Source organism: Rutidosis leptorrhynchoides, chromosome 3 (assembly GCF_046630445.1).
Source record: "Rutidosis leptorrhynchoides isolate AG116_Rl617_1_P2 chromosome 3, CSIRO_AGI_Rlap_v1, whole genome shotgun sequence".
Lineage (NCBI taxonomy): Eukaryota > Viridiplantae > Streptophyta > Magnoliopsida > Asterales > Asteraceae > Rutidosis > Rutidosis leptorrhynchoides.
This window is the reverse complement of record NC_092335.1, coordinates 68,440,887-68,468,194: the sequence shown is the minus strand read 5'-3', so window position 1 is coordinate 68,468,194 and position 27,308 is coordinate 68,440,887. Positions and strand designations below refer to the sequence as shown.

At 35.3% G+C, this 27,308-nt stretch overlaps 4 protein-coding genes across 4 annotated transcripts; 1 reads left to right on the top strand and 3 right to left on the bottom strand.

Annotated features, from left to right (window-relative positions):
* Nucleotides 1-200: 200 nt before the first annotated feature.
* LOC139896279 (uncharacterized) lies at nt 201-1,308 on the bottom strand. The gene has a single exon (XM_071878878.1). It carries the CDS (start codon nt 1,293-1,295, stop codon nt 201-203), a length of 1,095 nt encoding a protein of 364 aa, XP_071734979.1. The 5' UTR covers nt 1,296-1,308.
* Nucleotides 1,309-3,599: 2,291 nt separating this feature from the next.
* On the bottom strand, nt 3,600-4,747 carry LOC139896278 (uncharacterized). The gene is made up of 2 exons (XM_071878877.1): nt 4,220-4,747; nt 3,600-4,029 (listed from the first exon to the last, which is right to left on the bottom strand). Exons 1-2 carry the CDS (start codon nt 4,574-4,576, stop codon nt 3,868-3,870), a joined length of 519 nt encoding a protein of 172 aa, XP_071734978.1. The 5' UTR covers nt 4,577-4,747; the 3' UTR covers nt 3,600-3,867.
* A 16,207-nt stretch (nt 4,748-20,954) lies between these two features.
* Nucleotides 20,955-22,452, top strand: LOC139900062 (protein ALP1-like). The gene is made up of 2 exons (XM_071882868.1): nt 20,955-20,959; nt 21,099-22,452. Exons 1-2 carry the CDS (start codon nt 20,955-20,957, stop codon nt 22,450-22,452), a joined length of 1,359 nt encoding a protein of 452 aa, XP_071738969.1.
* Nucleotides 22,453-24,466: 2,014 nt separating this feature from the next.
* LOC139896277 (GDSL esterase/lipase At5g14450) lies at nt 24,467-26,860 on the bottom strand. The gene is made up of 4 exons (XM_071878876.1): nt 26,494-26,860; nt 25,434-25,816; nt 24,955-25,228; nt 24,467-24,846 (listed from the first exon to the last, which is right to left on the bottom strand). Exons 1-4 carry the CDS (start codon nt 26,741-26,743, stop codon nt 24,593-24,595), a joined length of 1,161 nt encoding a protein of 386 aa, XP_071734977.1. The 5' UTR covers nt 26,744-26,860; the 3' UTR covers nt 24,467-24,592.
* Nucleotides 26,861-27,308: the final 448 nt, after the last annotated feature.

The following is a 27,308-nucleotide window of genomic DNA, read 5'->3' as shown; positions in this document are numbered from 1 at the left end:
TTAGCTAAATATGTAACTGGTCAAATGGGTCAAATGAGTTGTAAGTTGTCAAGGGACTTTCAACCAAAACCGATTTAATTTGTTAATTCGAAGAAAACAGAAGTCCAAAAACCATCAAGCTTTATATAAATCTAACTAAATAAACAGCTTTAGTAACTAAAGAGAAACAAAAAGAAATATGTACGAGTAATTTGGGCGGGTCAACCGTCTTCTCGAATGCAATTTCCGGGCAAAAGATATCTGAACTTATCAGCATTTTCCAACAGGTATGCAGGCAGATGAACGCCTGAATACGAATGTGGAATCGGTCCCATCTTCCCAATAAGCTCTCGAAAAGTGTACTCTTCAGGAAGCATATCGTACAAGTTCGCCCCATTACAAATCACTGTTTGAATCCTTTTCGGGTCAAGATAATGAGAAAATCTCACTCTATCTGTATGACTATACGCTTTCATCTTGAACACGAAATCGCTAATCGTCCTGAAACAAAAACTACAATGCCAACCCGAATCCGCCAACAGATAATCACTCTGTCGATAATGAACGTATCTCGTTTTACCCTTTTTATACCGATGAATCGAAGCTCTCCAGCTTTTATGATCAAGATTAAACTCGAACGAGTACAAATAGTTCTTCAAATTCAAATGAAGAACCGGTGGTGGCCCGTCACACCATCTTAATAAATCGATCGTATGAGCACTTGGTATCTCATCAACATCGGACATAATCAGCAAATCGTCATCTTCGATCCCAGCTATTTTCAGTAGCTGATCGAGCGCTACTCGTTGATACGCCTCTTCTATAAACGGGTTCTCGCCTTTCCTAAACCTTCCCCCAACCGTTCCATAAGTCAACCTTGACTCGACAAAGTCAAACCTATCTCGATTGAGTGCAAAGTTTAGTCGTTTAGGTATACTCGTAAATGTAGAATTCGATTCAAGAATTACAAACTGAGTAATATAAGGGTACATTTCTTTCCATCTTATTTTAAGCATATCAACTTCGTTACTAAACAATACGGCATCGTATACTCGTCTCGGGTAATCTCGAAGCTCCCAACCGTGAAGTTTGCATAACGAACTCATCGAAACGTTTGCGTTATAATAGTGAGGTAAACGAATAAAAGGTTTCGGTGGCGACTGCCATAACGGGCGAAGAAAGTAAGTTACCTTTTGTCCATGAAAATAGATACCGAAAACTGATAATGGGAGTACAATGAATAACACGATGAAGTTCTTCAAATCGAGCCCTCGAATCATCCATTGAACTCTAGATAGTCTGTTTGCTACCTGCATATTACGACGAACATGACTGAAATGGTTCATATGAGCACAGTATTATTAATGATCAAGAAAATGATCCACACAATAAAAATGAGACTTGTGAAATATAAAATGGTTAGTTGATAAGTGTTCATTTATTTCATTTATTGATGATTAATCCTAAACGATTAAACATGCTCAAATTTGGAAAGTGTATGCTGTATACCTATTTTATGTATCAAGATCCCAATTAAAATTATAACAGTCAAATTTGGAAAGTATATGCTGTATACCTATAAAATAAAATAAATATAAATGTAACAGAAAATAATTCTCAAGTTTTATCAAGGAAATTGTCGACTTTCTGATAATACGCATACAACAACACAATAATCTCACAAAATAAACATCATTATCTTTTGTTGATAATTTCATATTTTTATCCAAAATCTGGAGTTCTTTGGCAATGATTTACAAAATAAAAAAAATGGAAAAAAAGCAAATAATCCACCAAACAGAAGAATAATATATATGAAACCGTTGTAAACATGAACCCATGTTCATGTGGTTGACGAACAAAAAGTCATCATAAATTTAACAAAAATAAAAAAAAAAACAACAACAAAATCAAACGTATCCATATGAACAAAACATTATTAATTCCTAAGCTAAGAAATAAGATATAAAAAAAAAACATACCTTACCACAGATTTCATCACTTTTTTTGGAGGTTGAATAATCGTCAACCTTCATGAGGCCTCAATTTCAATTATTTCGAATCCTTGTTTATGAAAGAAAAAAAAAAATGTCAATCTTCTTCCTCTTGTGTTTAAAATCTTTCCGAATTATGCAGAAACCTTGAACAAACCCCTGTTGTCAACCTTCCAGATTTTTAGGCTTTTGTTCTCACAAATATAAATGTAAAGATTTTGTGTCTCTTTAAATATATATATATATGTGCAATATGTTTTTCTTGTGTGTCCTGAAATTGAAATAACCATAGAAATATAACTACGAAACCATACCCTTTTAGTATTCTTTGTAACGAACATTTATTATTTATTAATTATTTACGATTAATTAATTTATTTAATCAGTTAAAAACTGTTTTATTTCTATATTCACGTGGGAAGGCTTTATGTAGCCTGGATGGACCTCTACAAGTGACCATAAGATTTATGAAATGAACAAGCCTGCAAAGATACGTTGACGCTGTATATATATGATAAATATATTAAGGTGCTTAGTAGGATAAATTATCGTTTAAGTTTTTCCAGTTTAAGTACATTTTTTGAATTATAAAAAGATTAAAATAAATAATATTTGAAATGTAACTCAGGGTGGTTGACTAGAGGGAACCGTTACCTCACTATCACCACGTTGAACAGAGTCGTGGTTTACGGTTGGTGGTTTGAAGATTTTTTAAAATTTAAAGTTTTACAATTTGGTCCTCTGAGATTGTTATAATATACATCTAAGATCTAAGATGATACTAATGCATTGGAATTTTATTTTATACATACAAAGGTACATGTACATTAATCAAAAAGCATCTTCATGTTTTTTTTTATGAACAACAGTTTGCGATCACCCAGGGGCACCACATGATCATCTCCAGCAGTTGCATAACCCGTCTCCAACTGCTGAACTGGAGGAAACCTGGATCAATCCGAGGGCATGACCGGTAAAACACTCTTAGCCCCGCAATGCTATGTGCGAAAGGCAACGTTGGGTTGAATTTCAAGATCAAGGGGATATCATTGTGTGCAATGTTGCCACCTTAGGGAATTGAACTCCCAACCTCTAACAAAGATGTATGGGTCATTACCACTGGACTAACAACACAATGATAAAAACGTCTTCGTGTTAAGCCAGTCATATAAAGTTGACCATATAAAGCCCTGCATTTGACAAAACAAACTCCTGCAATTTTCATCTGCCCACCCATTTCACCACGTTTTGGCCCGCCCAGCCATCTTAGCCAAACCACATAAAACAAGCGTTTTGATCCGCCCGCCCATATTACCACAACGGAATTTTATCACCATGATGCACAATCATGCATATACACGTGGCAGTACAAATGTACAGCATGTCAACATCTATATCGCTGTGGGAATATAATTACTGGCAACAACCTAAACAGGAGGAATGTAAGGAAGATGTAATCTAATACATAATTCACATGATTCTGGGATTGAAATGCCGAAAAACTGAAAAGCTATTCGGGAAACAAAGTTTAGCTTTGGGTTAGAAGCATCCAGTCACTATTGTGAAACAATCATTTTGTTTTTAGCAAATAAACCAACAAAGTGTAAAACTTTTCACAAACTCTACAACATAATGCTTAAACAGCCAGCTCAACAAATGATTTTTACAATATCTCAATTACATTAAGACGCTTGTACAAGATCAAACAAGTTGCACTATGCTAGCTGGTTACCTTTAACAATGTGCTTCTTCTCTAATGTTAGTATCCGAAATCTGCTCAATCATACTTAAAATCTCTGATAACCAATGAATCTATAATCTAGGGATACACCACTAACCAAAAATATATAACACAACAGATTATTCGTTTAGAGACACTTACTCACTTAGACCCTCATTCTTCTAATAGTGAAGTCATTATCTCTTGCGGTGATAGGTCCCAAATCGGAAGATCAAGAAACGGTTGCTTTAAGCGTTGTTCTTCGGTATCACATAGTGCTTCAGCAACATCACACAATCTTGATACCTCACTAATAGTAGCTTCCTGACCTTCAACCTACAAACCAACCAATTTCCCCTAAATTATATTCAAAACCCTAAATAAAGACATCCACTTTCTATTCACCCTAAAACCCCCAAATATTTGAATTCAAAAATTAACAAACTGGTTACATGATCAAATTCCCCCAAAATAATAAACAAAACCCTAAAATTATTTAACCCAATTAGGCTACAAAAACCCATACCTGAGCGAGAAGGGTATCCATACGCTCCCGGTAAGTTGAATCAGACGAATTCTGTAGCAAAACATTGACCGTTTGATCTGGCACTGACAGTAAAGTGGGTTGGGATTGATTTTGGGTAAGGTCTTGTAATGCCTGCAAGGTGTTTGATAAAAGTTCCCACTGACGGATTTCTTGTTCGTACTTTGTTCTGAGGTTTAATAACGCTTTCTTTTTTCTCTCTCTCCGTGCTTTAGCTTCAGCTGCAGGATCTGGCGGTGGAACGGCGGCGGCGACGGCGGAATCAAGGTTGTGACGCTTTTGACGCTTGTAGACGAAACCTTCGTCGTTAACGAGCTCCCAGTCATCGTTTATTTCCATTTATATTAAGATTAAGATTAAGATTGATAGAAGATTTTTGAAATGGTTGTAAAGTGAAAGAGCGGTGTTGTATTAATGATTCCCAGAGCTTTGGATTTTGGAGAGATCACTCGACTTTGATTATCAGATATATCCCCAAAATAAAAGAATTTTTTCCTTCTAATTTTTGAATTTTTTGTTGTTCAATTGGAGTTTTTGTTGTTCAATTGGAGTATTAACATTAACAATAACATTAACATTATTTTATTATTATTATTATTATTATTATTATTATTATTATTATTATTATTTTTATTTTTTATTTTTTTTATTAACATTAACATTAACATTAACATTAACTTAACATTAACATTAACATTAACTAACACTTATATTCGTCGTTTCAGTTATATCGGATTGTCGTTTTGAGGTTGTGTTCACATTACAAACGGTCCATCAACTTCGACTATATTTACACAACGGCCCCTCAAGTTTACACTTTTCCAGGAGTAAAAAGTGTAAATATATAATTTTTTTAAAATAAAAGAAACTAACTCCACCCGAATTTATAACGGGCTCTATCTTCTCGCTCGGTGCGAGTTAAAATTTTCAGAGACCACCGTTCAACTCGAAAAAATCTTACGAAACCAACGGGACTAACTATACGCAAAACGGACACTTTTCAAAAAAGCGTTAAACACAACGACAACCCGTATCTTCCCGCTCGCCACGAGTTAAATTTTTTCGACGGGAGCTTCAGACTCGAAATAATTTTATGAACAAAACGAAACTAACCACATTCGAAACGGACACTTTTTAAAAAACGCTAAACACAACGACAACCCTTATTTTTCTGTTCGCCAGGAGTTAAATTTTAGTAAAACTAACTACGTTAGAAACGAATACTTTTTAAAAAGTGCTTAACAAAAACGACATCTAAAACGACGCTTAACACATGGGTCGTGTTCCCCTCTGTAAATACACAACGCTACATTAAATATAAATACGCAGGCCGAAAGCACCCGCCGCAACGCGCGTGCCGGTCCGGACTAGTTTAATAAGAAAATTATAGATGTCTATAACGATATCATGATTATTATTACTTTTTTTTTGATAAAATTACGCGCGTCGTCCCTGAACTTGTTTCCAGCCTTCTCAAGTCATCCTGATTCTTTTTTTTTTTGCTTGCGTCATCCCTGTTCTTCTAAAATATAACATAGGTCATCCTTCTGTATACATTCCGTCCAATATCTACGTTAAAGTCAATCATGTGCGAATCATGTGAGGGTATTTCAGTCTTTTAATAACTTAAGGGATGACGCGCGTAATTTTATCTAATAATAATAATAATAATTTGAGGGACGACGCGCGTAATTTTATTTAATAATAATAATAATAATAATAACAGTAATAAAAACAATGTTAATAATATAATTATTATTATTATTATTGTTATTATCGACCAACGTTTTCAAATCGCGACTTCGACGCACGTTTTCGATGTGCGAATCCGAAACGCGTTTTCGAGGCGCGTTTTCGACACGCAATTTCGACGCGTGTTTTAGAGGTGTGTTTTTCGACACACGATTTCGGCGCGCGTTTTCAAGGCTTGTTTTTCGACACGCGATTTCGATGTGCGTTTTCGATGCGTGTTTTTCGCGCGTCTCGAAAAACACGCCTGAAAATCGCGTGTTGAAAAAACGCGCGTCGAAATCGTGTGTCGAAAAATACACCTCGAAAACGCGCATTAAAAACGCGCGTCGAAATTGCGTGTCGAAAACGCACATCGAAAATGCACTTCGAAAACGCGTTTCGGATTCGCGCATCAAAAACGTGCGTCAAAATCGCGATTTGAAAACGTTGGTTGATAAAGGACTTGACATGTTATGCAAAGTTGACACTTAACTGAAAAAGTTAACAAAAGTTAACGATACCCCTCTTTTGATTAACTTTCGAAAATACACTCCTTTTTTATAGCGAAATGAAATATATTACCGAAAGTAGGAAAAGTGGTATAACATGTTACCTTTTTATGGATTTTGCCCCAATAATAATAAGCACATAATAATAATAATAATAATAATAATAATAATAATAATAATAATAATAATAATAATAATAATAATAATAATAATAATAATAATAATAATAATAATAATAATAACAATAATAATTATAATAATTATAATAATTATAATAATAATAATTATTATAATAATTATAATAATTATTATTATTATAATAACAATTATTATTATAATTATTATTATTATTATTATTATAATTATTATTATTATTAAATAAAATTACGTGCGTCGTCCCTCAAATTATTATTATTATTAGACAAAATTACGCTTGTCATCCCTCAAGTTATTAAAAGACTGAAATACCCCCACATGATTCGCACATGATTGACTTTAACGGAGATATTGGACGGAATGTATACAGAAGGACGACCTATGTTATATTTTAGAAGAACAGGGATGACGCAAGCAAAAAAAAAAAAAGAATCAGGATGACTTGAGAAGGCTGGAAACAAGTTCAGGGACGACGCACGTAATTTTGTCTTTTTTTTTTCCTGACAAATATAACTTTATGATATACACTGCCCTTGTTTTGTAAGTTGTTAAAGTTTGATATATTCTCACATTTGAAAAGAAAAAAACTTAATGAAAAATGATAATCATAACCAATATAATTATGATTAAGTATTGATTGCAAAATTAATATTTTCAAGATAAAATTACATATTTTCATGAGTTAATATCAATAGTTATGATTAAATATTAATTACAAAGTTAATATTCCAATATAAAATTGTATATTTTCATGAATATATTAAACCTCTGAATTCATATATAAAAAACAAATTATAATATGAAAAATTAACACGTATAATGAATGATTACATGTTTAGCATTCTCTTGACTTTGTTAATAAGACAAAACAATACAAACACAAAAACAACAACAAAGAAATCAAAACTAATACAAAGTAAAGTGAGTGTCAAAAATGAACACTTGATGATGATATCAAAACCTATAAGGCCACTCCCTATCGTAACTAAACTATTCATCCTCTTAACCTTCCACATCAGCGCCACATCAACACCAATATCCTATAATTAACTCATAACTAAACACTACATATCATGGCTAAAACAATACTCCTCTTAATATACAACGTACAAGCAATAAAGCATCAAGTCCAAACAATAAAAGCCATTGGGACCTACAAATCTATAACTAAACCTCATACTTCCATTAAATTCATGGTGAAAGCGAATAACTAAAGCGGGTAACTAGCTCATGCCTGTGGTTAGTTACGGGTAATGACGGGTAATGAGCGGGTAACTAACGGATAACTAGCTGTAGGGAGTGGTCTAATGATTTCGTTTTTTTTGCCAAAATTAATACGGAGTTTATATATATATATATATATATATATATATATATATATATATATATATATATATATATATATATATATATATATATATATATATATATATATATATATATATATATATATATATATATATATATATATATAATCCGAAGATTTAATAGTGTTACATATTGTGCATTGACGAACATTACATGAGATAAACTGTAACATCCCGCATTTTTCCGTTAAATTATTTTAACGCCCGTCTTTTTTTTTTTTAAATAATACCTTTCGTTATTTAAATTCGTAGTTTCCGTTGACTAACGTTCATAATAATTCCGTCATTTAATTATAACACCTCTCGTTAACTTGCGTTTTAAAAATATTCGATCGGTTAAATCCCGCACCCGCTTCTAAACTCGAGGGACTAAAATTGACACGGGGCAAACTAGTTGACTAGGTCAACTAGTCCACCCCAATCACCACCATTCAATCACCTCCATCTCTCTCTCTTTCTCTCTAGCAAGAACACACACACAAACACCCAATTCAATCATTCATCATCTAAATTCGATCTAGGAGGCTTACAACAAAACAAATTACATATTTGGAATCCTCTCTTCATCCTCTACAATTTGATACCAACTTCATCTCGTTTGGGTAACATTTCTAAAACTCTAGATTTCTCTAAATTCGTGTTTTTGATTTGAAATGGTGTTAGTTAGTGTCTATGGCTCGTGTCTAGCATGAATATATGATTTACTTGCTCGATTTGTTGTTTTGAGTAACTAGTTTGAACATTTGAAATGGGTTTGCTTAATCTTGCATTTTGGAAGATTAAATGTTGTTTGATTGTTAAAGTTCATGTTTTAATTGTGTTACTAGTATCACTAGCTTCGTTTTGATGCGTAGGTTGATTAAGAAAACTTCAAAAACCCGATTATTGATTTTTGTGAATTTTGGTTAGGGTTTGTTAGACTTTGAAATGAACTTTTGATGCGTTGAATGCTTGTTAATATTGTTAGTAAGTGTTTAGATGCAATGTATGCTTAATTACCTTCGAAACGGCATATCGTATGTGTAAATTGGATTCCCGAATCATAAAATACGTTTTACGAACTTGAAACTTTGAAAATAAACCTTTCTTGATCAATTGACGAGTTTTCGGTTATTGTAATTGATGTTTTTGCTTGTGAAAGGTAGTTAGTTGTATTCCTCGTCAAAATACCTTTTCGACGATATATGATAGGCATTATAAGTGTTTGCGGATCAAGAGTTGGGTTGGAAAATGTTTTGGTTCGTGACTTGGACCATTTTTCTGCAAACTGCATGATTCCCAGGTATTGCGCGCCGCGCATTTACCCGCGCGCCGCGCAGAATTAGAAATCCCAGATGTTTGCCTTCGTGGTTAAGTTCTGACCAGGATTTACACTTGGGTGCGCGCCGCGCAACCCATTGCGCGCCGCGCATATGCCCAGCTCATTTTTGTTTTTTTATTTTTCCTTTCACAAAATGTTTCCCGCTTAACCGTAACTCCGATTAACATGAAACTTGGCCATTCTGCTCATAAATGATTTCTCATCATGGGAAAATTGTCGGATACCCGACCCGACCCCGTTGACCTTGACTTTGACCAAGTTTGACTTTTAGTCAAACTTAACCAAACGATTATACGATCGTTCTAACATGCTTAGTTATTTGTATCGTGCATGAAACTTGACTAATTGATTCACATGCTATATTAATCGAGTCGTAACGAGCCATAGGACTAATTGAACATATTTGACCGTTTGTGTTTACCGTTATTGATACAACCTATATGTTTAGGTCAAGACTAGCTTTGTCTTTGCACGCGTCTACTTGTTGAAGTACTTTATTAACTCTTGCACTCAAGGTGAGATCATAGTCCCACTCTTACTCTTTTTGAACTTACATTTGGGATGAGAAAACATAAACATTTCTTTTACTAAGTGAACACAAGTACAGGAAAACAAACATTCTACATACGAGTTTAGAACAAAATCCCCAATTCGATTATCATTAGTTACACTTGCCGGGTGTAAGCGAGAACTTATGTTGTATGGATCCATATGGGTTTGACAAACCCTCATTCAAACGGTTCGCTACCGTTTACGAATGAAATATATTTTCGAGAAACAGTGTATGTTCTAGCACTAAGTGATGGGGTTCAATGGAAGGAAATGTTAAGCATTGATAATTGGGTGCTCGTGAAACAAACTTTTGGAATGTATTACTATTATTTCATTGATGCAAATCTTGTGGTTCACTTGTACTTACTTACTTAAACCTATGATTTCACCAACGTTTTCGTTGACAGATTTCTATGTTTTTCTCAGGTCTTGCACGATATGTGATACATGCTTCCGCTCACTAATTGATACTTGCATCCGATGTCGAGTATACATGCATTTCATGGAGCGTCTTTTGACTTTACTTTAAACCGTGTCGCCTAGATTTCAATCGTACTTATAACGTTGTAACTTAACTTTTGGTTGAACAATTCTTGTAAACTTTGAAAACAATCTTTATTTTGAAATGAAGGCGATATATTTTGGTCAAACGTTATCTTAAAGACTTATAATCAGGTAATGGGACCCACGTAGCCGACGCCGTCACTTGACGATTTGTCGGGGTCGCTACAAGTGGTATCAGAGCCTTGGTTGTAGGGATTTAGAGTTCATTTGTGTCCACCCCGAGTCATAGGGTACATAGGTGAATCTAGACTACAACCGGCATATAGACTGAAGTAGGAATTATTTGACTAATTGTGCATTTATACTCGAACTCTTCTATCATATCTAACTCGTATTCGATCTTGATCTTACGTTGATAAATTTTGTTGATGCGCCACCTTGACTTTATGAAGTAATGTTAAATGCACATGAGAATCAGGGTAATATAATTTCCGGGATTATATTACGGTGATTCACATGGACGTTCCGACATTATGACATAGAGAATTTAAGGCGAGTCAAGGAAAATTTTCTCTCTATCCTTATTCCATGCCACGGTTAGTATTGTTGAAAATACTAACCAACGATATTCTTGTCTCATGAAGGAACAATGGCTCACCAAGGTCAACACAACACTCCTCTCGAAACTCTAGAACAAGCTCTTCAACGAATGATAACCACCGCCGTGGGTACGGCCGTGGCCAATCACTTTTCTAACAACAACAATCATGGAGCCGGTAATTCAATCGAAGGTTGCTCCTACAAGAACTTCATGAAGTACAATCCTCCCACTTTCGATGGAACCGGGGGACCGGTTACTCTCACCCGATGGTTTGAACAAACAGAATTCGTTTTTAGCATAAGCGGTTGTCAGGACCAAGATAAGGTCAAGTTTTCCACCCTCACTCTTACCGGTATCGCTCTCTCATGGTGGAACACGTATGTACAATCAGTGGGTATCGATGAAGCCCTTACACTCTCTTGGACCGAATTAAGAGAAAGAATGATCACCGAATACTTCCCGCGCGATGAGACTCGAAGGCTCGAGCAAGGGCTAAGGAATTTAAGAACGGTCGGGAATGACCTCGGAGCTTATAATCAACGGTTTACCGAACTAGTCTCAATGTGTCCAAATCTCATGACTCCCGAATCCCTAAGAGTCGAACTTTACATGGATGGCCTCCCTAAGAGCATTCAACACGGGGTAATGGCATCCCAACCCACTAACCTACAAGAGGCTTTAACCAAGGCCCGCCAAACTTTAGAAACGGCGAATGAAATGGAAGCACCGGCACCAATGATCGAGAACCACCCGAGTAACAACAAAAGAAAATGGGAAGCCTCCCAATCAAGCAACCGCAACAATAACAACTTCACCAAAGAGCCCTTTTTCCCCGGCAACAAGAAAGGGTATGCCGGAAAACGACCTTTTTGCAACAAATGCCACAAGCATCATTTTGGTGAATGTGACAAGCTAATTTGCCATCGGTGCCAAGGTAGTGGTCATATTGCCAAATATTGTGGAAGTACCGCCCCCGTCACTCAAAAGGGGCCCGACGCACCAAAGCCGAGTATTTGCTACAAATGTGGCCAATCGGGTCATTTTAGGAATGAATGCCCAAAGAATAAAGCAAAAACCAACGCGCGCCGTTGAACTTACAACATCGACACCTAGGATGCCCGAGACGATGATGGACTAGTCACGGGTACGTTTCTTCACAACAAACCGTATATTTCATACTTATTCGATTCGAGTACCGTTAGACGTTTTATAACCAAGGATTTGACTCGTGCTCTTTATATTCCACCTCTTTCCCCCAGATACTACTTAGACGATTTAAGTGACCGACGGAATATATTGTGTGCCTATAAATTTTATCGGAGGATATGCGTTAAGAAATTTGACTCGACACCTATAGAACTAAGGAACTCAAAACCTATTCATTAAGGAGAAATTGTTGCCCTACATTTATGTATAGATTATTGTGAACTAAGTAACTTTCGGTTGGAAACCAATACTCTCTTCCTCGTATCCATTACCTCATGATTATTTGCGTGGATCCCGTGTATTCCAAATCGACCTCCGTTCTGGTTATCATCAATTGGGGGTTAAGGGAGACGATGTCTCCTGAGTCTTTTCCGAACTCGCAACGTTAGTTGTAAATCTCTCTTAGTACCATTCGATTTATCCAAGGCTCGTCCGTATCCATAAACCTCCTAAACCACGTATGCAAACTTATCTAGACAAATCTGTTATCGTATTTATAGATGACATCTTAACTTATTCAAGTAAAGAAGGCAAACGAACAACATCATCATCTTACGCTCGAACTTTGAGAAAAGAGCAACTCTATACCAAATTCTCCGAGTGAGAATTTCTGTTAAACGAAGTCAAATTTTCTAGACCATGATGTTAATGGTCAAGGCATTACAATCAATCTCGAAATCAAGCCACACGTAATCATGAAACTCTCTCAACTCAGACTTGTATTCGTAAAATCTTAGATCTCGCCTGTTATCACCGAAGATTCATTTCTGACTTTTCTCGTGTTACCCGACTTTTAAACTCGTTAACTCACTAAGGGAAAACTTTAAACCTCTTCATGACTGAGCCTTGAACGTGATTCTTCACACAAACCTTCCTAGCTAAATTCGTATAGCACTAGATGGAACTCAAACATGGAAATATTTCTACTTGAACGCCGAAAGGCATACTCTCTCGACTCAAAAATCAACATAACTGAAATTCGTTATTTTGCACGAAGAATTTGAATACTAAAATGTGGATCCGATCAACTTTCTCGTCATCACGTACCACACTACATACCTATATTATTTCACCGTTACCGTCTGATATTACTGGAATTTAAGATAACACACAATCCAACGATACTTCACTCTTCTTTGACTTAACGTCCTTGTGTTTCTGATAATCGGCCAACTATTATTCAACCCCGAACTATACAATTACGTGTACTATCTTGTTTCTCTTCCAGACTTCAATTTTCGACAACTAGAGGCGCGTTATGGCAACCTCGAGATGCAAGCTCATCCTATTCTAAGTCCTCATTTCACTCCTATCTTTATCGCTCGCATTTCCGTTTAAAGAAACTCCTTGTAACATTCCTCCATGGATAGAGAAATTCCTCATATTACATTAGTATTCGCCACGAGGGTGAATAGTCCTAACGAACATTTTTCGAACCCTAACTGACTTGTTCAAACATATCTTAAGAGATTCTACACCAACACGGTGTATCTTCGTCATTTATCCTGTATCGAAATACTCGTTTCACTTATAGTGTTACAAGAAACCTTGGGAACCCGCTTAGACACATGTACCGCGTATCTCCCACAACCGACGAACCGAGCAAACGTACGATTCAATCTTGGAAAGACATGTTACAGACTGGTATTGTCACCTTCAGTAGTTCCTCTTACAACGACAGCTATCACTCGTATATTAACGCAGCACTTTCCGAAACCCTATATGACCGCTAATGTCATACCCCTGTTCATTTAACCAAAGCATCAACCACCGAAATCTGAACTCCATCAAGAAACAACAATTGAGATCGTTCAAGTCCGAGAAGGGCTCGAGGCAACCCATTGTCGCCAGAAGAGTTATACCAAACTTAAATGAAAACCTCACAAATCCCAGTGTATAATCGCGTAATATTGAGAAACCGCACCTTGGAAAGGTAAAATCCATTTTAGGAAATCGAGAAAGGCTATAGCTGCAATATTGAACCTTTTGAAACCTTGGGGCGTATTGGAACCGCTTCCTACCGTTTAGAACTTCCGACTCAATTAAGTTTCCGTTTACCTTACATTTCGTGTAACAAACTTAGAAACGTGTCCTGCGGAACAGGAACGTGCAATCCTTCTAGATGCACCAACTATTGATGACAAACTCCTCCTCATAGGAAAAACCGGCTGAACTTGTGGATCGTAAAACCAAGCCCTAATACAACGTAACACCCCGACTATCCGGATTCGTGGAATGTCCAAGAAAGTACCTTCAATCATTCGTAGAGTTACTACACTAGGTCTCGAGTAAGAGACATCGACTATTACTTCCAACTAAATTTCGGGACGAAATTTCTTTTGAGGTGTGGATAATGTAACATCCCGCATTTTTCCGTTAAATTATTTTAACGCCCGTCTTTTTTTTTTTAAATAATACCTTTCGTTATTTAAATTCGTAGTTTCCGTTGACTAACGTTCATAATAATTCCGTCATTTAATTATAACACCTCTCGTTAACTTGCGTTTTAAAAATATTCGATCGGTTAAATCCCGCACCCGCTTCTAAACTCGAGGGACTAAAATTGACACGGGGCAAACTAGTTGACTAGGTCAACTAGTCCACCCCAATCACCACCATTCAATCACCTCCATCTCTCTCTCTTTCTCTCTAGCAAGAACACACACACAAACACCCAATTCAATCATTCATCATCTAAATTCGATCTAGGAGGCTTACAACAAAACAAATTACATATTTGGAATCCTCTCTTCATCCTCTACAATTTGATACCAACTTCATCTCGTTTGGGTAACATTTCTAAAACTCTAGATTTCTCTAAATTCGTGTTTTTGATTTGAAATGGTGTTAGTTAGTGTCTATGGCTCGTGTCTAGCATGAATATATGATTTACTTGCTCGATTTGTTGTTTTGAGTAACTAGTTTGAACATTTGAAATGGGTTTGCTTAATCTTGCATTTTGGAAGATTAAATGTTGTTTGATTGTTAAAGTTCATGTTTTAATTGTGTTACTAGTATCACTAGCTTCGTTTTGATGCGTAGGTTGATTAAGAAAACTTCAAAAACCCGATTATTGATTTTTGTGAATTTTGGTTAGGGTTTGTTAGACTTTGAAATGAACTTTTGATGCGTTGAATGCTTGTTAATGTTGTTAGTAAGTGTTTAGATGCAATGTATGCTTAATTACCTTCGAAACGGCATATCGTATGTGTAAATTGGATTCCCGAATCATAAAATACGTTTTACGAACTTGAAACTTTGAAAATAAACCTTTCTTGATCAATTGACGAGTTTTCGGTTATTGTAATTGATGTTTTTGCTTGTGAAAGGTAGTTAGTTGTATTCCTCGTCAAAATACCTTTTCGACGATATATGATAGGCATTATAAGTGTTTGCGGATCAAGAGTTGGGTTGGAAAATGTTTTGGTTCGTGACTTGGACCATTTTTCTGCAAACTGCATGATTCCCAGGTATTGCGCGCCGCGCATTTACCCGCGCACCGCGCAGAATTAGAAATCCCAGATGTTTGCCTTCGTGGTTAAGTTCTGACCAGGATTTACACTTGGGTGCGCGCCGCGCAACCCATTGCGCGCCGCGCATATGCCCAGCTCATTTTTGTTTTTTTATTTTTCCTTTCACAAAATGTTTCCCGCTTAACCGTAACTCCGATTAACATGAAACTTGGCCATTCTGCTCATAAATGATTTCTCATCATGGGAAAATTGTCGGATACCCGACCCGACCCCGTTGACCTTGACTTTGACCAAGTTTGACTTTTAGTCAAACTTAACCAAACAATTATACGATCGTTCTAACATGCTTAGTTATTTGTATCTTGCATGAAACTTGACTAATTGATTCACATGCTATATTAATCGAGTCGTAACGAGCCATAGGACTAATTGAACATCTTTGACCGTTTGTGTTTACCGTTATTGATACAACCTATATGTTTAGGTCAAGACTAGCTTTGTCTTTGCACGCGTCTACTTGTTGAAGTACTTTATTAACTCTTGCACTCAAGGTGAGATCATAGTCCCACTCTTACTCTTTTTGAACTTACATTTGGGATGAGAAAACATAAACATTTCTTTTACTAAGTGAACACAAGTACAGGAAAACAAACATTCTACATACGAGTTTAGAACAAAATCCTCAATTCGATTATCATTAGTTACACTTGCCGGGTGTAAGCGAGAACTTATGTTGTATGGATCCATATGGGTTTGACAAACCCTCATTCAAACGGTTCGCTACCGTTTACGAATGAAATATATTTTCGAGAAACAGTGTATGTTCTAGCACTAAGTGATGGGGTTCAATGGAAGGAAATGTTAAGCATTGATAATTGGGTGCTCGTGAAACAAACTTTTGGAATGTATTACTATTATTTCATTGATGCAAATCTTGTGGTTCACTTGTACTTACTTACTTAAACCTATGATTTCACCAACGTTTTCGTTGACATATTTCTATGTTTTTCTCAGGTCTTGCACGATATGTGATACATGCTTCCGCTCACTAATTGATACTTGCATCCGATGTCGAGTATACATGCATTTCATGGAGCGTCTTTTGACTTTACTTTAAACCGTGTCGCCTAGATTTCAATCGTACTTATAACGTTGTAACTTAACTTTTGGTTGAACAATTCTTGTAAACTTTGAAAACAATCTTTATTTTGAAATGAAGGCGATATATTTTGGTCAAACGTTATCTTAAAGACTTATAATCAGGTAATGGGACCCACGTAGCCGACGCCGTCACTTGACGATTTGTCGGGGTCGCTACATAAACCGTATCCAACACAAAACGCGTTTGGTAACCAACTTGTGCGACACCAATTGAAGCTCGAAAACAAATCCCGAGGCACTTTTAACCAAAACCAACTACTTATTACATTTACGTGACACTAATACCTATAAGACGGTTCCCAACGGGCTCCGCCCTAGTAATGTCATCGCCACCGCCCTCGAGGGCGCCGATGGCATTCATCCCGCCGTCGGCCGCCCTCGTTCCTCTCTCCTGGTTCCGTTCTGGTGAATGTCTTGGCTATAACATTTAGAGAACGTATAATACATTTATCATTTTATATATTTATTTGTCATGACCTGGAAATTTTCGACCAAATTTAAACTTAATCTTTATATGATTTAGACACGATAAGCAAAGTCTGTTATGTTAAGTCTCAAAAAGTTTGAACTATTGTCATACATTCAATTAACCCTGACCAATTCCAACGAATTCACGAACTGTTACCTATAAATAAATAGATACATATATATTTAAATATATATCTATATATGAAATAAATTGAAATATAGTTTGATATAATATATGATTTAATTGTAAGAACTAAATTGTAAAATGATAGAAGAAATAATAAAATCTATTATTAAAATAAATCTATGTATACATAAAAAAATATATTAAATATATATTTTGTAATTTCGAATCTATTTAGTAAACGATAGTAACATTTATTTGTCATTCGATTGTTATAAACTAATTTAAAACAAATTTATGAAGGATGATTTATATTACCATATGATACCACGAAATAGAACCAAACAAATAATGGAAATTCTATATTTGTAGCATCGAATTTGTTTCATGATGATTGATTTCTTTCTTGTAACTTTGCATAGGTATATGTATTGAGATAAATACATATATGCATCTAGACATATATAGTTTCGGTACAAAATCTTTTGTTTTATAATTGGGACCGGATTGGAGAAGGATAGGTATTCATTTTTGTTTGTTTGCCCGACATCTCACATTCATAATCACTTTATAATCTTCTTTTGTTAAATAAGGACATCACAATGCAACTTTGTCTAATATATATCCCCACCATCTGTTACCAATTGCTATCACTACGCATCTTTATATGGATATATATGCATATCATTTTAATTTCAATCATGAACCTAACACCCTCACTAGCACTAACTTAATTAAAATATCATCCTTGTTTTATTATTGCAACTCACCTTGTTCATCATTAAACCAACCCCGACCCCAAAACCAATCACCACTTTTGGCCATATCACTCGACAAATACATACATATTACTAGTTCCTTTTCCTTTCAACTTTATGACTCATTTAACTATTATTAATATATATATATATATATATATATATATATATATATATATATATATATATATATATATATATATATATATATATATATATATATATATAACTCATAAATATCTCCAACAACTAGAACATATAGATATATATATATATTAACTGGTACTGTTTTTCTTTTGACAAACAATCCATATAATTGAGCTTGTTATTGTTTTTGTATGATTTAAAATATCTTGATGATGATTTATTTAACATACATGCATCCATATAAGAACCATCACATAGTCACCTCCAGTTGTTTCACTACAACTATTCGTGTTCTTATTTTCTTTTCTGTTAAACGCGAGACCAAACCCAAGAATCATCATCATCCTCATCGAACCAACCCCTAATATGTTCCTATTTTTCTGTTTCTATTCGCTATTCAAAACCCATTTGTTGTGCTACTGTAAATCAGCCGTAAACCATCATCACCGCCACCTTATAGCTACGCGTTGCAGTTGAAAAACATCCCACAACAGTTTTTTTTAACGGACTGCTGCTATTCCTGGTTTTTAGTTCAAGTCACCACCACCCACTTCTAATCAACCACCACAAGATCACCACGAGTCACCATCATCATGTTGTTGTTCGTGACCACATCCATCCACAACTGAAACCTACCTCATCACCAACACCCCTAATACTGCTACTTCTGCTCCTTTGATGATACTCGAACAGACCTCAAAAACCCAACCAACAACCCATCACCTGCAACTTGTTTATGCTACAGTTGCTGCATTCTTTTTTCTGTTTTCTGGTTATCACCGCTGCAAACAATCACCTTCACCATCGAAAACTTGCACCTGCTGCTGTTGCCACCACTTCACCTCCATTAAAACACCGAAACCCACCTCCAATATTACTGTTCCTGTTGTTATTATGATAATGATGATGAATAAACGAAGATTGATGATGATCGTGATTCTATGATAATGATAAGATGATAATGGTGTGTGAGCTGTAAAAGTTGCGGCTGCAACTTGCCTTTTCTATTTTTTTCTATCGAACCCACTACCCACTAACCCTTATTCGATTTAAAATTGAAACAGAATTTCAGGCCATGAATCTATTTACTCGTTGGGCCATAAACTGTTGTGGGCCGTAAATTGTTTTTCGGCCGATTAAGTAAAGTTGGGCCGTGACAAAATGGGTTTAATAGATTGTGTTGTCTATTAAGATAGAAAATTAGAAACAGTGGGATGGTTAGGGGTGTTGGGTGTGATCGAGAGGTCTTGAGTTCGAGTCCTGTCTCGGGCACTTTAAGTCTTTTTAATGCTACAAAGGTATAACTTATTGTTATTATTATTTCTATTTCTATTTCTATTATTATTATTATTATTATTATTATTATTATTATTATTATTATTATTATTATTATTATTATTATTATTATTATTAACATAAGTAATATTATTAATATTATTATTATATTTATTAATATGATTATTACTACTATTTTTATTAAAACTATCACCTTGTCAAAAATTATTAATTTTATATAAAGTTATTATATTTATTAAAAATTTCATTTAGGTTAGTATTATTATTATGAACAATATTACATATAACAAACTACATTTATATATATATAATATAACATTAAAACATATAATTATATATATATATATATATATATATATATATATATATATATATATATATATATATATAAATGAATAAATATTAATCATTTTCAATGTATATATATATAGAAAATAGATATATAACATATAATTTAAGTTATAATACATATAAACAAAGTATATGTATAAAATAAAAATTAGTATGAATTTATATAACTACAAACACATAAATATTATATAATTAATAAATGAGATTATGAGATTTCCATTACATATATTAATATACATATTGAATATAGGTTCATGAATTCGAGGCCAACCCTACACTTGTTTAATGTCGTCATATGTATTTTTACTACAAAATACAGTATGGTGAGTTTCATTTGCTCCCTTTTTAATTGCTTTTGCAATATATATTTTTGGGCTGAGAATACATGCGCTGCTTTTATAAATGTTTATGAGATAGACACAAGTACTTAAAATATATTCTACGTTGAGTTGTACCACCCTGCATATCTTCCCTAATAGCTTGGTAACTACTATTTACATGTGGTATTGTAAACGCGAATCCTGTTGATAGATCTATCGGGCTTGACAACCCCAACCGGACTGGACGACCAGTATTCAACGGTTGCACAGTACTTCGTTTCGGTGACTACTCTTGGTACAGTGTAGTGAGATTTCATAATAAAGGGAATATGCGACGTTGATTAAATGTTAAGTATGGTTACCAAGTGCTCAACCACTTAGAATATTTTTATTAAAACGTTTGTGTATATGAAATCTTGTGGTCTATTAAGATATTGAAATGATTGTTATGATAAACCTATGAACTCACCAACCTTTTGGTTGACACTTTTAAGCATGTTTATTCTCAGGTATGAAAGAAACCTTCCGCTGTGCATTTGCTCATTTTAGAGATATTACATGGAGTCGTTCATGACATATTTAAGTCAACGTCTCGCAATGAGACCAAATGTTGACGACTTCGTCCAGGTGGATAAGGACGGGTTGTTACATTATTTGTTTCAAACGGCTATAATGCCGTTGGAACCTTTTTTTTTTTTTTTTCAACCCCCACTATATATACCTCTATACCATTACACTACCACTTCATACAATCTCTACTTTTATTTCACAATATTCATTCAATTCCATTAAAAATGCCTAAAAAAATATTGATAGTCTTACGAAAGATGCGTTAGATATTGCAAGTTCTAATTTCAATATTGTCGCATTCGATCTACTTGCTCAAATAGATAAAGACGAAGAGGAAGAAGTCAATCAACCAATTCCAAGGGCGCCTCGAAGATTTATTCATAGAGACCGAGAGGGAACCGCGATGCGTTTATGGAATGATTATTTTTCCGAGAATCCAACTTTTCCCGGAGATTATTTTCGTCGCCGTTATAGGATGAGTCGACCATTGTTTATACGCATATGCCAACGTATAATGAATTACTCTCAAGAACCTATTCCCGATTATTTTTTATATTTTCATCAAAAGCGGGATGCTACCGGGTTGTTGGGTTTTAATGTTTTTAAAAAATGTACATCCGCAATACGCCAATTAGCATACGGTACTGCACCTGATGCTTTTGACGAGTACTTACATATGGGCCAACAAACATCATACGATTGTTTGAATAATTTTTGTAAGAGCGTGATTCACTTGTACGGTTCGGAGTATATGAGAAAACCGACTTCACAAGACGTAGCACGTCTTATATCCGCACATGCGAAATTACATGGTTTTCCGGGAATGTTGGGTAGCTTAGATTGTATGCATTGGCCTTGGAAAAATTGTCCATATAAATATAAAGGTCATTATACTAGAGGCGATCATGGGTATCCAACAATCATGTTAGAAGCTGTGGCATCTTATGATTTATGGATTTGGCATGCTTATTTTGGACCCGCTGGTTCAAACAACGACATCAATGTCCTTAATCAATCTGATTTATTTAACGAGTTACTTCAAGACACGGCTCCACCGTGTAATTTTTCGGTTAGTGGTTGTGATTTCAATAAAGGTTACTACCTAACCGATGGGATATATCCGGATTGGGCGACACTAGTTAAGTCTTTCAAAAGTCCACCTGACCCAAAATCGGAAAAATTTAAAAAATATCAAGAATCTGCTCGGAAAGATATTGAACGGGCATTCGGTGTACTTCAAGGTCGATGGCAAATAATAAAAAACCCGTGCCGACAATTCTATGTCGAAAGAATCCGAAGAATTATGCACGCTTGTGTTATTTTGCATAATATGATCACCGAAGACAATGGATATGCAATGTGTTCACTTGAAGAGAATTACAAGCCAGCTCGTCGTCCACATCGCTCAATCCAGGAAAGGGTTGACGCACACATGCGCATTAATAAAGAATTGCGAGATTCGTCCATTCATCATCTACTACGACAAAAGCTCATCGAACACATTTGGAATCTTCCGGCTAATTTCTGTGTTCGGCACGTTCCACATGCCCGAGCCGCTCCACAAGCTGGATCTTCCAACACCACCGAAGATGTTGAATAAAGCGAGGACGAAAGCGACGATGAACATGAAAGTGAAGACGTGGACTTGGACAAAGATGACGCATAGTTTCATAAGTTTTAATTTATGTTTAGTTAATGTAACTTTTGATTATGTATTTTTTTTTAAATAAATGTAACTGTATTAATGTTATTTAATAAAAGTGTTGTTCAAATAAATATATATTCGAAAAATAATAATAATAATAATAATAATAATAATAATAATAATAATAATAATAATAATAATAATAATAATAATAATAATAATATTAATAAAAAAATGTGGGGCCATGTGATGGGGAGGGAGGATGTCATGGTTGGCAGTGGTGTGTGATGGAGAGGAAGTGAAAAATAAATGGAGAGAGAAAACTGATGTGTCGGTGTGTCCTGGAGAGGAAGTACGTCATGGTTGGGAGTGGTCTAATGATTTAATATTCTCGCCACTGCTGATGTTATAAAGGCACAATTAATGTTAGAAGATAGAAAGTTAACTACCAAAATAAGAATAAGTTATTAATTTTTTTTAAATGATTTTACTTAATGATACTCTATATAGCTTCAATATAAAGTTTGCATGGTGATAATTACTCTGTACTAGCTTGTATGATTTTTTGGGAAAGCAAACAAAAAGTATATAATAAAAAAGATTTCGTCGAGTGATGAAAGAGGCCAGATAAAAATACAACCAATATAACGACAAGACTCGAGACTAGGCAACATAACTGCTGAAAAGAAAACATCTAGCAAACCATTATCTACAACTGAGCCTAACCGGAACAACCCTGCAACAAGCCTAAAAAAACACACAACCACTAAACGCTACACTAAACGAACACAAACACACCAAATAAAGCAGACGAAACAAAAACAAACACTTCACAATCAAACAAAATTCCACAACGAGGAGGCATGCCGAAACAAGCTAGGGAGCCTTTCGACGCTTAGAACCCTGCTCGACCACCTTACCATTCAAGACGAATTATTAACTTAATAAATAAGTGATTTATTTTCAATTCATCAATCATCGTTAATTGCTCTTCAATATCAGAGTTCAATTTGTACCGAACTTTTTCTATTAGATTAGCATATCTCCATTTATATATAAAGATGTATGTCATACATCCTAGATATATTCTTGGTACTTTTGACACCAAGGAATTACGCAATGTACCTTGAGTCGCTGAAAGGTTCATGAACACTTTGTCTTCAATAATTCTTTACAATGAAGTTCCCGTTGTTTGATAATCCCCATTTCCACGAGTCTTGTTTGCTGAAATCAAATGAGAAATATGTGTTTCGAGAATTCGACGCTTATTGTTACCTCATCGAAAATATAAAAACTGGTACTCTGTAACTGATTTTGCTCGTTACGATAAAAGTGTCAATCATGGAGATACTATCATCTGTTTCGCTTTCTGAAGATTCTCAACACACCACCTCTAAAATATGGTGTCAATAAACTGTGTGTATACCAAATAACAAAATACCATGAACATGATGACAACTTGCATGCTAACCGTTGGGGACATGCATCATAAAGCGGAGGTCATGGGTTCAGTCCCAACTACACGTCCCTTTAAACATGGGTTACACGATTTTCCTCTACCATATTAGCAATTAGACTAGTCGGTGTGGGGCCGCCAGAGGGTAGGTGTTACCCTAACTTGCATGCTAATGCAGGCAACACGTATCATGCAATGAGTAGGGTACATGAAATGGACAAGTTTCGGAAATGCGTCAGAATGGGTTCTACAAAACGGATTGGGTCACAAGGGGTAAATATAATTTGGGTGGAATGGGCTGTTAATATATGATAACGGCCACAATTCATAGAGGCTAAAGATCAAACAATGTTTCACTGGACCAAAAGCAATGATCAATATTCTTGTTAAATTAATCATTAATGCGACGGTTCTTCAACTAGCCATTGCTCCCCTGTGAAACCCCAAAGTCTATTCATCAATTCAGTCAAATCAGTAGCCAAGGATTAACGTTTTCTCAAACTGAATCAACTGAATTAGTCTACCAACAGAACCAGCCGAATCAAATATGAAAGGAGCGTTTTACATGGACAACATGGAGTACACTGACTCATAATACGTCGATAGCATATTCTAAAACATACATTATTCAATTCTTAATTACATATGCTTATGACAAGCTTGTGTTGCTGGGATTGGTGGGTCTGATAACGATCCATTTAGTGCATAATTAGCCACCCATCGATTTGCAGCTTCAGTCATATGAACCCCATCCCAAAACACATATCTCGCAGGATTTGCACAAGCATCACCAAAAACTTTAGTTCCATTCGCAATAGTTCCCATTTTTCCACAAAAAATATGATCATAATTCTCATGGTACCCACAACACACCTTTAGCGGATCACTGAATCCTGCAATTAAAAAAAAAAAAAAAAAAAAAAAAAAAAAAAAAAAAAAAAAAAGACATCAGTGGTTGAACATCATTTTATTTTCATAGTTTGAGGAAACTAGTAAAGTACCATATTCTTTTGTGCTACTGATAAGCTTGTACTTGGCAGAATAAATGTCGACATATGTAATGGCAGCATCGGTTAGTTGCGAACGAAGCTTGGTAACTTGAGCTTTAAGCTGCTTGTTGAACTGTATGGCCATGTTATTCTGATACCTGATGCACCCATATTGATCCAGATAACCAGGTTTCGGGTTTTTAACATAAAATGTTGCCACGGGTAAGCACCCGATTGGTCCTGTGTTATGAATCCAAAACCATCTCGCCCCTTGTTGATACAATTGCTGCTTACATCATTACATTAGTTAACTCCACTTGTAAACTATAATAACAGTATGGTATATGTGGTAATTTCAATCCATTTACTCAAATAGTCAATTTGACTTAATTTGACCAATAACAGGTCATCTTAGTAAACTAAGTATATAGCTATAAGGGCCAAAGTTGAGTACATTACTAGCTCCTGTAGGTAAGATCGTGAATTTTTACCTGAACAGAGAGAGCGAATTCATTGATGATGTCAGGTATTGCTGCACGCAATTGTTGTTTGTTAAGTGTTCGAAAACCAACAGAAAGGTCATTTTGGCCAATATCCAATGTAAACAGGGAACTTGAGAAGAATTCAGGCCTTTGGAGCTGGCTAATATCGGCTGCTGGATGACGCGAACTCCATAGATCAATGATTCGAGATTTGAATTGAGTGAACTGAATGGTCTGGATACCAAGATTAAAAGGGCTAATGCCAGCCTGGTATATGGATTCGTTCTGTTTACGAATCGTTGATCCACCTGTTGCAAAATTGGCACCGTGGCGATAATCTGTGTTGATTGTGTCCAGGTATGCGCTCGTGTAAGGTAGCCCAATGTACTCGGCTTCAACAACAACAATGAAATTATACAAACAGTAAGATTTATACTAACCTATTTCAGAGTAATATTGAATTTGTAAACAAACAATCAGTAAAGCCTGTCACTGATATTGTATTTTGTTAAAAAAATGTATACAATTAAAGTTGCAATAGTGTTTTAGATTTGAGTGTTCACAAGCTAATAATCAAAATACAACCATAAAACCTACACGGCAGTCCACCTCAGCATCCACATCACCACCTCAGTGTATGTGGCAATGCACGTCATCTTCATGTTTGGCTAATCATTTTTTTTTTTGGTAAGCGAGGAAACCCTCCTATGAACGAGCACATTGGCTCCCCATAGAAGGTAAAACCTCGGGTAATCAAGCCCCCGAGCGCGAGACCTGTTACCGGGTGAATTGCGCATTATGTGCACCCTCTAGTCACACTCCATTTTTGAACAATTTGGCATAACCAGGAATTGAACCCGGTGGTGTGCTTCATTGGTCTGGCTAATCATTTTTTGTTCCAAATTAAATTATTAATTTACATTTTAGCTTCTTTCTTTTGCAATTGTTCATAAAATCTTAACAGCCAATAAAATTACAACGTTAAATAATGATTTTACTTAAGTTGTACAAAAAATACAAAAATAATTTAAAAGAGTAAAATAAATAAAAAGATAGGGTTACCACTTACCAAGGAAATCAAACACAAGTCGGCCATCGCTAAGCCTTCCAACAGGTTTTTTGAAGAAAGTCATACCGTACGGCGAAGTAACCGGCTCGAACGCTGCAGAGATTCCACCGGTGTCGGAGTTCGAGTCCCCGAAGTTGTAAAGTCCGGCGTAACTACAACGTTGATTAACCACCATTGCCGAATCTAAACGGACGAACAATAACGAGATTAAGATGGAAATTAAAGCAAGTTTGATAACAAATGGCTCCATTTGTTAGTGAATTTTGTGTGAGTTTTTAGCTTGTGTTGTTGGAACTATAAATACTGAGGTTGATGTGAAGTTTCGTATAATTAAAGAAAGGTGAATAAAAGATGGGGTAAAAGTATGTTTTTTAGGGATGAAAGTAAGATATCATGTGATGTTTTAAGGTTTTCTATGCTAAGTTTAGCAAGATGATAGATGAGCTAGAAGCAGATGGCAATGTAAGGCTAAAAGGACCGATTAATGACACTACTGCACCCTTTTTTGTTTTTTATTTATTTGTTGAAATAGGAGTCACGAGATTTTGTTAAAGTGATCTTCACAAATCAATCATATTTAGTTATTTACTCTATTTTTTTACTTATTTATTTACATGTGCGTTGCCTACTCTTTTTGACATATTTGAGAGAGATGAATTACAGTAGCATTTATGTTTGAGTCCCCAACTAACTTCGGTTGTATTCTGTTTGAGGATGCAATTGGTGTTGTATGATCACGTAGTTTAGTGTTACATAATAATTTGAGTTTGATTAAAGCTATACATAATGATTTGGATATGGCGTTTTGTCTCTTA

What these genes read in the sequence shown, in the direction of transcription:
- LOC139896279 (XM_071878878.1), bottom strand. Translation starts at nt 1,295, where the DNA reads ATGCAGGTAGCAAACAGACTATCTAGAGTTCAATGGATGATTCGAGGG.
- LOC139896277 (XM_071878876.1), bottom strand. Translation starts at nt 26,743, where the DNA reads ATGGAGCCATTTGTTATCAAACTTGCTTTAATTTCCATCTTAATCTCG. An exon ending in ACTTGTGTTTGATTTCCTTG is followed by an intron (nt 25,817 to 26,493) that starts GTAAGTGGTAAC and finishes TTGTTGTTGAAG; the next exon opens with CCGAGTACATTGGGCTACCT. An exon ending in AATTCGCTCTCTCTGTTCAG is followed by an intron (nt 25,229 to 25,433) that starts GTAAAAATTCAC and finishes TGATGTAAGCAG; the next exon opens with CAATTGTATCAACAAGGGGC.
- LOC139896278 (XM_071878877.1), bottom strand. Translation starts at nt 4,576, where the DNA reads ATGGAAATAAACGATGACTGGGAGCTCGTTAACGACGAAGGTTTCGTC. An exon ending in TGGATACCCTTCTCGCTCAG is followed by an intron (nt 4,030 to 4,219) that starts GTATGGGTTTTT and finishes GTTGGTTTGTAG; the next exon opens with GTTGAAGGTCAGGAAGCTAC.